General features: G+C 40.4%; 1 protein-coding gene across 1 annotated transcript in view; it reads right to left on the reverse strand.

Moving 5' to 3' along the window:
* Positions 1-12,765, reverse strand: part of NCLN (nicalin) — a 336,835-nt gene that overhangs the window by 269,214 nt on the left and 54,856 nt on the right. The window contains exon 2 of the mRNA XM_044053743.1: positions 9,168-9,358. Coding sequence (XP_043909678.1) covers positions 9,168-9,358 — 191 coding nt within the window. The remainder of the gene's footprint in view (positions 1-9,167; positions 9,359-12,765) is intronic.

Here is a 12,765-nt window from a genome sequence, read left to right on the forward strand (position 1 = left end):
AGAGCTTGATGTCGCAGAGTTGAAGATATTAAGATTTGTACTGGGTGTGACGAAGATGGACAGGATTAGGAATAAGTATATTAGAGGCTCAGCCCAGGTTGGAAGGTTTGGAGACAAAGCCAGAGAGGCAAGATTACGTTGGTCTGGACATGTGCTGAGGAGGGATGCAGAATATATTGGGAAAAAGATCCTAAGGATGAAGCTGCCAGGTAACAGGAAAAGAGGGAGGCCTAAGATAAGGTTTATGGACATGCAGGTGGTTGGTGTGACACAGCAAGATGCAGAGGACAGGAAGAAATGGAAACAGTTGATCTGTTGTGGCGACCCCTAACGGGAGCAGCCGAAAGAAGAAGATAAACTCTACCCAAATAATTAATCTATGTAGACTCCATCTTTGTTAGCCTGGTTTACTAAACCTAATAACGGAGAAAACCACTATCAAAATTTACAGCGATTCCAGCACTATATATTACATATCTAAACAAACTAAAACAAAAAAAGGAAAAAAAATAAAATGCAAATAAAAACAACCAATGCAAAATACTGACTACAAATCCTTCAAGAAATGAACTTGTACCAAAATAAAATCTAACCTGAAGCTCAACACAAGAACTAAACCACACTAACATTTAAAGCAAACCTGCTTAGTCTCCAGAACAAGTCAAACAAAACTAGTACCAAAAGAAAAACAGATAGCCTATCCCACACACCCTAAAATAAAGAAAAAAAAAACAAACTGCAAAACACACAAAATCTTTCAAAGAACTAGGCAACACTATGGTCCACAATGACAGAGACCAGACTATGACCTAGGTTTGATCAGCTGTCCATGCACTGAAGGAACTGCTAGTGGTGGTGGGATAATTATGACATTTGTTTACAGGGAAAGGCCGACTGGATAATATCCCATTTTCAGCGAAGACCCAGGGAGACAAACTCCACATTGATATGATATGATTACAGTTAAAGTTATTACAAAGCCCAATACAGAAGAATGACATTAACTAAGAATTCAGTTTCAGTTCATATATTGTGAACTTAGACATACATAATGCAAATGCTTGGACAGCTATAACCTGTGGATAGAGAATCTCATTAACAGATCAAACAAAACTGTTCATAAGCTGCAGTTCACACAGATGACATTAAACATACTGAATATACTCTTTATAAGCCGGAGATGACTAGATGGTATAGTCTACGCAAAAAATTATATTTGTCCTTTGTCTAAGAAATAGATTTTGATAATTCCTTCTCTCTGAACATAGTCAAAGTATGTTGGGAGTGAAAGGAGGGATGGACTAGTTCAGCCTGGGTTAGTGCAGGAACACAGTCAGGTTATATTTAGGTAGTCTTTTAGCAGTAGTTTGAAGTTGAAGTTGGAGAGTTTAGAGGCAGATACAATTTGCAGAGAGACAAAAATCCATTTTTTAGCAACACAGTGCAAGTGCAGAGTTTGGAGAGAGGATTTGTGGGGTTTATATATACTAAAATAATGTTCATGAGATTGAAATAGTCTATTAGGGTGAGAGGTGCGGACAACAGGAGTAAAATCAGGGCAGTCATCAGCTTTATGAATAATGTGTGTGGAGACAGGCTGCAAGTAAACTAAAGGTGAGGCAATTTGAGCCAATTCAAGGCCTTAAGGGCAACACAGTGGTGGCTGCAGTATTGTTTGTTGCTGCCAAATTTTGCAACCTTGTTATAAAACATACCTCCATTATTTGTAACCATAGCCTGAAGGCTGGTAGGGATGGCTGCACATTATAAGTGACTGAAGAAGGTAGGTAGTGGCAGGAGTGGTTTTGGTGGTGTTGATAAGGAAGTTTTTATACTTGTACAGCATACATAGGAATATATCGCTGCTATTAAAGTGCAGCTCAAAACGATGGTAGGCATATTTTAAGTCAAGTTTTCTGAACATAGCTGTTCCAGAGTACTATGCACTGTCAAGTCTAACTTGCAAAAGCAGTAATGGAGTGTTTCATGTCTACACAAATATAAATTTCATCAGGACTATACTATTACTAGTGATAATTTAGATGCAGTACCTATGACTTTGAGTTGTTTTATGTTTAAGTTCTGCACTGTCTTTTGAAGTTGCACAGAAAAGAACTTGCCCATGCTTCTAATGAATAAAACAACATATATACTGTGAAGTTATTTCCCCAAGTCTTACACCCAAACTAGAACACTACTCAAAACAAGTGCTATTACTGGCAAATGGACAACTACTGACTCCTTAAACATAGATTATTCAAGTTCTTCTACCATATTAGTGAAGAAAATGTTCACTGCCCATCAGTACACACACACATCAGTGGTAGGTCTCAGTGTGTGCCAAAATGCTACATCTAAAATACACACAAAAGTAAACAGGCACTGCACGATTAATTGAACACACCTGTAATAGCAGTACTTGGTTTTAATGCATACTGGTTTTGGCTTCAGTCTAGCAATAACAGAAGTAATAAAAGTTAATCCTGACTAGCAACACTAACAATACTACTAAATCTCTACAATGACCATGGACTGTGAGTTATCTCTTTGTGCTTTGGTACACTGTACACAAAGCAGCCAGGCTTTTTATTAGGGAAGTGTAAACAGAAGACTGCTGGCTCTAATGAAATTGAAAATCTGTACTTAATTACAGAAAGATCAGATATGTGTGTGTTTTTATGTTATGTTTGGTTCTTCACCATTTTGCAAAACGGCTGAACATGTCACATGACAAACCAGGTTTGCTTTTGTCAGCCAGACATTTTATATGGGTTGTTTACCACCCTAGTTTCTACATACAAAATGTGATTTTTTTCATTTTATTACTTGATGATTGGATAGGTTATTTTGCTTGCAAGGTCTGAAGTACTCAAGAGGTGGCAACTGGATGAACATGACTGATGCTCTACTCCATTACTGCAGTGTGCAATTCTGAAATATCTGAGATCCCGCTAGTGAGATAATGCGATAAAACTCCAAGACAAACTCTCGCATTCTTTTGAATCTTTCAATATTTACAATCTAGAAGCCAGAATTCTTAGTTAAAATCTCAGACCTGTTAACAAAGGTGAACGGAAGTACAGGCAACAAATCCATTTGGTTTATTCTTCTGCTGATGTCAAAGTGATTACTTAACTAAAGCTTGTAAAGTGTTGCACAGATTTGTGGGTATATGTTTTTTTTTTTTTTTAACTGCAGCATCAAGTTACAAGGCTGCTACATTAATTAATGCTCTAGGACAAACTTTGTGTTGTCTTTAAGCACCACAGCAACTAGAGTTTATACAAAACGAGGTTTATTACTGAAACAACCTATATAACCTGTTACTACCTTCAAAATAATAGCCTGGCAATTTAGAAGCGGTCATTAAAATGATCAAAATTGCCAACAATTATTAAACTGCCAAAAATAAAAAGTAACATATGCTGATCAGTAGCCTATTACACGTTGACATCTGGAGTAGCCATCCCCTCTGCTCTGCCCTTCTGACAGCTTTAATAAATAAATCTTTTAATCTTCACTTTTGGAATAAACAATACGAGTGTTTCATTTTTGTTATAGTATTTTTTTTCTCTAATATCACCGTGTCTCATATATGAAGCAAACACACACCCTTGCTCAAATGGAATAACTGATCTTTTAACCTGCAGGCTTCAGCTAGCTTCACTGTAGAAGTAAGATGCAAACACTACTGCCATCCCTTTTCACAACTGAGGTGCATTCACCGACTCCGGGAACTAGAGACCCATTAGCTTGACCAGTTTTATTTGAAAGACCATGGAGCAAATCATTATGGACCTCATCAACAAAATCACAGGAAACCTCCAAATGCTTGATCCCACCCAGTTTGCCTTTATCAAACGGAGATCATGCCTTTTAAACTTAGGAGACTTATTTCAGATGGTCACTAAAACCCTAGACGAGGGTAATCAGTGCATACAGCCTACTTAGACTTAGCCATGGCTTTTGACAATTCCCCACTCAGGCATCGACAGACTCACCCAGGTGGGTATCAACTCCTATATTGTCAGCTGGTTGCAAACTGGCTCACTGACAGAACTCATACAGTCAAAATAGGGGACTCCGCCTCTTCCAGCAGACCTGTAACCAGTGGTGCTCCACAGGGATCAGTTCTAGGATCTCTCTTGTTCGAAATCTACTTCTCCAAAGTCCAGGCAAAAACTAAAGACCTGTGGCCAACAATGACTGCAAACTAGGAGCTGTCACGGAGTCCTCAAATTATGTCAACATCCTGCAAGAGGGACTTACACAGACTAATGACTGGTGCCAAAGTCATAGTCTAAAACTTAATGAAAAAAAAATGCATTATCATCCCATACAACAAGGGCAGGGTGCCTGCAGACTACCACATCAAAAACAACACCCTAAGCAAGCAGTCAGTGGTAAGAGACCTTAGCACCCATGTTGACAGCAACCTTGCCTTTGATCACCATGTCTCCAAGGTGGTAAAGAAGAACACTTTATATTGCTCATCTCATAAATAAGGGCACTGCCTACAGAACAAAGGAGATTATAACTTCCCTGTACTCCCTCATCAGACCAATAATACAGTACAACGACCCATTAAGTATACACCTTTCCAAGCATTTGCAGTAATTGGAGAACCCACAAAGGTCCCTTACAAAGAAAATTCAGGATCTTCAGCTCCTGTCATATGTGGACAGGTTGAAACTGCTGCAACTTTACTCCATGTCGTACAGAGTTCTCAGAGGATACCTCTGCCTCACATATAAAGCCACCTCTGACCCCACCTTAATGGAAATGCTGTACATTCGCAAGTCTAATGGCACACAGGTCACCCGTTCTAAGGACCTTAACCTGGCATGCAGCATCAGCAGAACCTGCTGGTCAGACAGATTGGTCTCCCAGAGGATACCAAAACTCTTCCAATTCATGTTAAGCAGAGCCCCTCGTTGACCCTATTTAAGCGTAATTTGGACGCCTGGATGGGTAACCGGAAATTCACCCCGGGTGTTCCACCTGTGTTCCTCTTGGAAAGGGGCAATAGGTGAGGATACCAGTGACTGCCTCAGGCAGACACTCAGGGGAACAGTTGTTGAACTTGGCTAGGCTTGCAAGGGCTCTTGGGTCATTAGCCTAGTAACCTCCTATGATCCCCTATGTAATATCTAGAAAACTTTGCAGCGCGTACTTATGAAACGGGGAATGAAGCTTGCGGAACAGGCAAAAATGTGCTTTTAGTTTAACATGTACTAATGCTCAGAGACCACTTTGCAAGCACTGTCTTACAACAGTTAGTCCAGCCTAAGTAAATGGATGAAAAATAAATTTACTGTTGCTAATTTTGAGAACAAGATAGTATCAAAACAAAAGAAAAATACCTCAAGTAATACACTGTTACTGGTGATATGAGGCAGAATAGGTTGAGCACTGGTCAGTAAACTGTAGCAGTCCTGCTGTAAGAACACTGGCACAATACAGCCTTTTATGAATAAATAGACATGACATAATTTTGTCATAACAGCTTCTTGATCACTTGCGCAGAGATATTAACATACAAACTAAAAGTTTTTTTTTTTACTAATGGAAAGGGCCCTAAGCATGGCTCCTGTCATTTTGTCAAAATCAGTGTCAAACAAACCAATGAGGTAGAGGATGCATAATGTAGGAAATAGATGGGCTCAAGGAAACATCCTTGACTAATGGAGTTAGAAACGTTGAAACAAACTTGTTTGTTCCATCAACCGAGCAGTTTATGTTCAAGGCAACATTCTCATCAAAAATGTTCTGAATTGGCTTTTACTTTCTTTTGGGTATCACAACAGCAGCTTAGGTGCAAAAACAGTCAAGTTTTTGTTACAAACTGAAAAAAACGGGCTACTGCCCTGAAAAAAAAAAATTAGGGACACATCACCTAAGGAAAAACTATACACAGAATTAGGGGGATGGGGGGAAGGTGTGGCTAATTTTATCGAACATCTACTGTTATGGTAAGTAGAAGCAGGTCTACATTAGGTCTTCCCCACAACTGTACCAATTTCTGCAGGATTCATTTGTTTAAATTTCATTTGGGAGGTTCTGGTTATAGTCCTGCATAGCTTATCTGCCACTAAACTTTGCACCAAAGAAAGCTTATGATGCATGGAAGGTTAGACTCTGCTGAATTGCAACCTAACAACCTACCACAACTAGCTGGGCAAAGAGGAGACCTGGTGTCTCCTCCCTCTATTTATGTACATCATTGTGGTGGTGACTGAAGACAACTGCAAAGGTTCTGGGGACCAGAGATTGTGAAGAGACTCTAGGACATGGATCACAGCAAACATTTCTTTTACATTTGTGTTATAGACCCATCGATTTGTTCCAAAGACCTTGGCCCTTTACCTCCATGGGTACAGCTTCCCTTGCAAAATCAGAGGCATCTGTTATTATAGATGGGGATGAAAGACAGACAGACCTACAGAATGGCAGACCTGGATTCAGAGAAATCTGGTCTGCTCAACCAAGAAGTGCTTTCTTTACAAACCTAAGAACTGGAATCTGAAAGTCCAATGGCCAAGATTGCTCGGCACAAACAGTTTTTAGAAACCACTATTTTTTTCTCAAGTGCAACCCAATCACATGAATCATGAAAAGCATAGAAGCCATGAATATCCCGAAAAAGTCTCTAGCTGAAGTTGGATATTGATGGAAAACAATTAGGAAAATTTAGAAACATGTCCTCTTTCTCTCAAGTCAGAAATCCATTTTGCACGTAGGAGCCCTGAAGGCATCCTAGAACCAATTCTGAGGTTAAGGAATTGAAAAGATTTTTGACTTCTGATCTGAAATCCTACATACTTAGATACTTCCTACCCATGCAAGAGACTCCTGACATCTAGAAAAGGACTCTAGAAGATAAGCACATTATCTAAATAAGGAAAAATGTAGAAGCCATGCAGTCTTTAAATGGGTCATCACAGGAGCTAGACACTTTCTAAACAACCTTGAAGTATATATCCCAACGGTAAACACAGAGAAGTGATAATGTGAACCAGACACAGAAAATCTTAAAACTCTTCTAAAATATGTGGTAATGGGAAATGTGGTAAGAATTTTTCAAATGAGCTGTTACCAGAAAACTCAAATCAGGAATAAAAGGAACAGATACTGCAGAGTCAAAATGTTGACCTTTGGAACCTTTACAGATAGGTTGAGACGAAATAGGTCCAGCACTGGTCTCCAAAACACTTCCTTCTTTGGCACCACAAAAATTCTTGAATAAAACCCTTTGTTCCCTTTAGCTTTAGGCACTGGCTCTAGGAACAATAAGGCCAGCTCTAGGAACAATAAGGCCAGCATTTGACTGATGACTAGAGAAAAGAGGATAAGCAAGAAATCCTTAAAAAAAAAATGGATAGGCTTAACGCCACCTGTAACCCTCCTGTACAATGTTTAGAACCCATTTGTTGGAGACTGTCTTTTGCAAAGTGGAACACTAAGATGTAGGCTCCGGGACAGACTTAGTGGAATGTGTGTGCGCGCGTGTGTATAGGTGGGTGGAATTAGTCATTCAGTACTGATGAACTCTCTCTTTTTCTGGAAGAATACTTTTTTTTTTTTTTTTTGCAAGACCCTTCCTAGCACTTCAAGACTCTGCTTGCCTGAGGTTTGTTAGGTTTGCTCATTTTGCTTTTAGAAAATGAAGGTGAGGATTTTGAAGTCAAGAAAAGGTGGGCTAAAAAGATTTAGGAGACCCTAAAGGAGCTTCCCTCAATCAAATTGAGTATCTTGGTAGCAAAAGACACATACAAAACGTCCTTACTCAAAAGGATTTCAAATTTTAGATGGGTGCATGCAGGGGGCAAGACCATAGGCGCATAAACAAAAATCCTCCTTAGAAGCAGTAAGACAATGCCTCAGAGTGCTCCATCTCCTTGCTAGCACCAAATATGGATCAAAGCAAGATGAAGAGAAGGCTAGGCATGGTCAGCAGACCTAGCAACAACTGGTGATCATCTGTGAGGAGACCAGAAAAAAGTTACAGACTTCCTCTAAACCCTGGTCTCTCCACTTTTCTACATTTTTCCAAAAGGGGGTATTTGGTGTAATGATTAAGGTCTTTACCTTACAGATATAACAGGATTTGATTCTGACCTAATTTTATTCCCCATCCATGTGAAGTAGAGTTTCTACTTATTCCTATTTAAGCGCAACTTGGACCAGTGAATATGTAATCAGAAATTTACCCCCTGGTCTGGCTACTATATCTCTGATGGACAGAGGCAGACAGTAAATCACCCCCTATAAATCAAATTTGTGGGTCACATCTGGGTTGCACAGCTAGGCTTTTAAAGGGCACTAGTGGTTGCTAGCCTAGTATACTCCTATGAGCCTACAAACCCATTTACTTCATTCTCTACCTGCAAATTCATGGTGCACACCATTCTCAACACTACAAACACTTCACTCTCATCGCTGGGAACTTATTGCCACACCCCAACACACTTCATTCTCCATGTGCCACTTGCCATGCATCCCCATGCACTTCACTCTTCAGCCATGAGTTATTATATCTACCCCTCTTCAGCCATGAGTTATTATATCTACCCCTTCCCCGAAACAGGCAGTGTGACTTAGGATATATGTCACACATTACTACAGGTCTGCAGAATGTGCTGCCCATTAACTGGATTTGTAGGGGGGCAGCTTCCAAACCTTTCCCCAATTAGGACTACCCAAGTAGGAGGCAAGTGAGACTGCACCCCCATACAATGGAACTTATCTGAAAATAGAATATGTCAATATGACTGATGAGAGAGGTGTCCTGAAGCATGAGCACTTCATTCTGAAAGTCTAGCAATGAGTTTATCGTATTCTTCCTCTAACCATTTTAAAATTAAGCTCCAGCAATTTCCATCTGTACTCCACAACCCAGTTAACTCACTGTTCAAAATGACATAGCTACAGCATTCTAGAAATTTACATTGAATCCCTTTACTCTCCAGAGGACGTGACCGCAACTTTAAACAATGTCAATGGACTGTCCATTGTCACCAGATTGCCCGTTGTCATCCTGCAAGATGCAAGAGCGAGCCATTCAGTTCCATTTCAACTTGAGCTATGGCTCATTTCATTCTACTCCTGTAGTTTTTTGAAGATGCGTGATTTCAGTCACACACAAAAACACTACATTGTCGAATTACCTGTACAATATCTTGAGGCAGTGTTGACACATTCTTTGGAAGGAGAATCACCACAGCACCTGCTGACTGCCGCAAAGCACTCTGGTACTTATCATATGAGAAGTCTATTAGTCGCATTATCACACATCGTCGACTTAAGACATCCGCCTGGACAGTTCGCGCTTCTGTATTCAACACTGCACTTCGTGTTCCTATTTGAAAACGGAAATTTTCAAAAGTAGAAACTTTTTATATGAACATGTTCTTCATTTCACTCTTTGTAAAATATCACATGCAGAGCAGTCTTCATACAGGGTGTAAATTATCCTCATCAGTGGCTGGCCTCTGGCTATATCATACTTAAAATCAAATAAATATAATAAAGATGGCTTGACCTACACTGATGATCAACTCTCTCTCTATTAAATCTTGTACCATATTTTTTTTAGTCCACAAGTTGACTTTCATTGATTACACCAAAAATGGAAGTTATACCATTGTAAATTTATGTACTTACCATGATGTTAGACCAATGTTGTCTCCCTCTGTCCATCTCTACTGAGGCGTATACTGGATCTGAAGCCAGCAACATTCAGACTTTTGGAAGCAAGCCTCAGGCTCTTTTTTTCTTGCTGGTGTGACATAGGCAGTTGGGATTGTGTGGGGGAAAAGGACCGAAATGACAAAACAGCTGAAGACCAAGTAAGACACGGCTTTAGACAGATTCAGTATGGTCAAAAGAGAGACGAAGACTATGACAGTTTCGCAAGGGGAAGCAGAGAGGAATGTTGAGATGGATGGATGAAGACAATAGAGATCTAGTAATACGGTAAGTAACTTTCACATCTGATATCTTTTCCATCAGTCTCAACTGCTAGAACAGTGTCCCCAGATACTACAATCCCTGGGAGGATGACTCATTGAATGATATTCTGGAGAATGGTGGAGCCAAACAAAGCCACAGACCTAGACTGCAAGTCCAGCTTGTAGTGGGAAATAAATGTACACACTGTGGACCAAGTAGGATCAAGCAGCCACAGCACAGAGAGCAACAGAAACTGTAGAAAGATGTAACAACCCTAGTAAAGTGAGCTTTAGATTTACAAGTCTGACACAATCTTTTGACTTTATAATGCAAATTGGACAACCACCTGGATAGTGTGACCTTACTATTCCCCAATTTAGCCTTAGAAAAAAGAGAGAAAAAGTTGGTCAGTTTTTCTTAGTCTTGGAGTGGTGTAAGTGGAAGCACAATTAAATGATGAACGTCCAGCAAAAGCAAGGTATATTCGCCTTTGTTCGAGAAATTCGGAAAGAAAAACAGTAAGCTAATAGTTTGATTCAAGGCCGAGTCAGAAGACTCTGGGGAGAAAATTAAGACTGATCCAAAAAGAGAAACCCTATATCTTTGTGAAGAAACAATATAGTGGTTTACAGAACAAGGCCTGAAATTCTGAAATATTCCTTGCTGAAGTAACTGCCACCATAAAGAAAGTTTTCCAAGAAAGGTATTTCAACTCTTCAGTAGCTGCACGTTCAGAAAGGGGGTTGTGTCAAAGCCTGGAGCAAAACAGTAATATTTCAAGGTGGCAAAAGGGTCCAGTGAAGGATGTCATAGGAGGAAGGTGCCCTAGAAAAAGTCTTGGTTTCAACGAGGCTACTATAGTATGCTCATCACTGAAGTGAAAATTCAGAACTGCTGCCAACTGAACCTGGGTGGGAGAGTAGTTGGCTCCTGCATAAAACAAATCTGCCAAAAAATCTAAAATTGATGGCAATGAAGCTGAAAAGGGATCCAGACCCATGGCAGATGCCCATATGGAAGATCTCTTCTACTTGCTTCCATAAACTTTCCTGACAAAAGGCATTCAAGAGGATGACAACACAATCACAGCAGAGAAAAGCCTGGAATTTCTGGCCATCCCTTGAAGTGGAGAAACTAAGCAGTTAGCTTTAGGGCTTTGATATCTGGATGAAGCTTGCCGTAAGGGTAAGAAATCAAATTTGGAAAAGGGTCCAGTACCCAGGAAAGGTGCACCAAGTAAAGGCATACAAAGGAGAAAGTACAGTTTTGTACCTACCACAAATGTAGATGTCTGATAGGTATGCATCTGCAGTCCTAACATATGGGTTGTCCTGCCTCAGGCAGCCCTTCGGTCGGCCGGATTCCAAAGTCTGGGTCTGGCCTCGGCTGATGTCGCACTTCACCCGACGTCATAGCTGCTGGGGTATAAAGGCATGTTCCTTGCCCCAGATGCCAGGTGCCCTCTAGGAAGGCTAAATTTGGATAAATGCAGATAATTCAAAACAGTAGAGAGCAAAAAATATATATATATACATACAAACAAATACACCATAATAGATTCCCCCAGCTAGCTAAAAAAGGGGGTAAGTACCCTAGGAATACCACAGAGGGGAAGGAGGGTGGGTAATCCTGACTGCAGATGCATACCTATTGGACATCTACATTTATGGTAGGTACAAAACTGTACTATGTCCTTCAAGGATGCATCTGCAGTCCTAACATATGGGTAGAATACCACAGCCAAACTGGGGGAGGAGGCACTAAGATAATGATGGTGTAGTTAAGATCCCTTGCAAAACAGCAGTTGCAAAACCTGCTCGGGATCTGGAGTATAAAGGAAGATTATAATGCTTGGCAAATGTATGCACGGAGCTCCAAGTAGCAGCTTCTAAAATGTCTTTGGTAGCTACTCCTCGTAGGAAAGCTGTAGTGATGGCTGTAGCTCTTGTGGAGTGAGGCCTGATATTTTCAGGAGTTGTCTTTCCATGAAAAGAGTAGCAAAATCTAATGCAATTTCCTATCCATTTTGAGATTGTCTGTTTTGAAATTGCTTTTCCTTGCACTCCTGTTGCATATGCTACCAGAAGCTGGTCAGTTTTTCTGCTGGCCTTAGTTCTGTCCAGATAGTAGCGTAATTGTCTGTGCACATCCAAGGTATGTAGTAGTCTTTCCCCCCTGTTCTGTGGGTTGGGGAAGAATGTAGGTAAATGAATAGCTTGGTTCAATGATACCCTGAAGACCACTTTTGGCATAAAAGTAGGATTAGTTCTCAGAGACACTCTATCCTGATGGAAGATAAGGAAAGGCTGTACTGCCATTAATGCCTGTAACTCAGATACCCTTCTTGCTGAAGTGATTGCTAGCAGGAATGCAGTTTTCCAAGATAAGAACTGTAAGTCTGCTGTTGCTGCTGTTTCAAAAGGGGGAAGTGTTAATTTTTCCAGCACAAAGTTGAGATCCCATGTAGGTAGAGGTGGTTTCCTTGGAGGCTTTACGTTTTTGATTCCTCTCAAGAACTGCCTGAGTAGAGGATGAGAGAAGACAGGAGGATCCATGTTGTACTCTGCTGAAATTGCTGATGCATGAATCTTGATGGAGGAGTAGGACAGGCCATTGTGGAACAGTTCTGCTAAGTATTCCAGGATGTGTGCTATGTTTGCCAATGAGACATTTTCTCCCTTTGCTGCACTCCAAATGAGGTATCTTTTCCATTTGGCTGAATATGTTTTCCTTGTGGAGGGTCTGCGAGCCTCCAGGATAATGTCCTTAACCCTCCGAGATAAATCTGGCTGATTTTGTTTTATGCAATATTCC

This window comes from Protopterus annectens, chromosome 13.part0 (genome assembly GCF_019279795.1).
Source record: "Protopterus annectens isolate FY-2018-M chromosome 13.part0, PAN1.0, whole genome shotgun sequence".
NCBI lineage: Eukaryota > Metazoa > Chordata > Ceratodontiformes > Protopteridae > Protopterus > Protopterus annectens.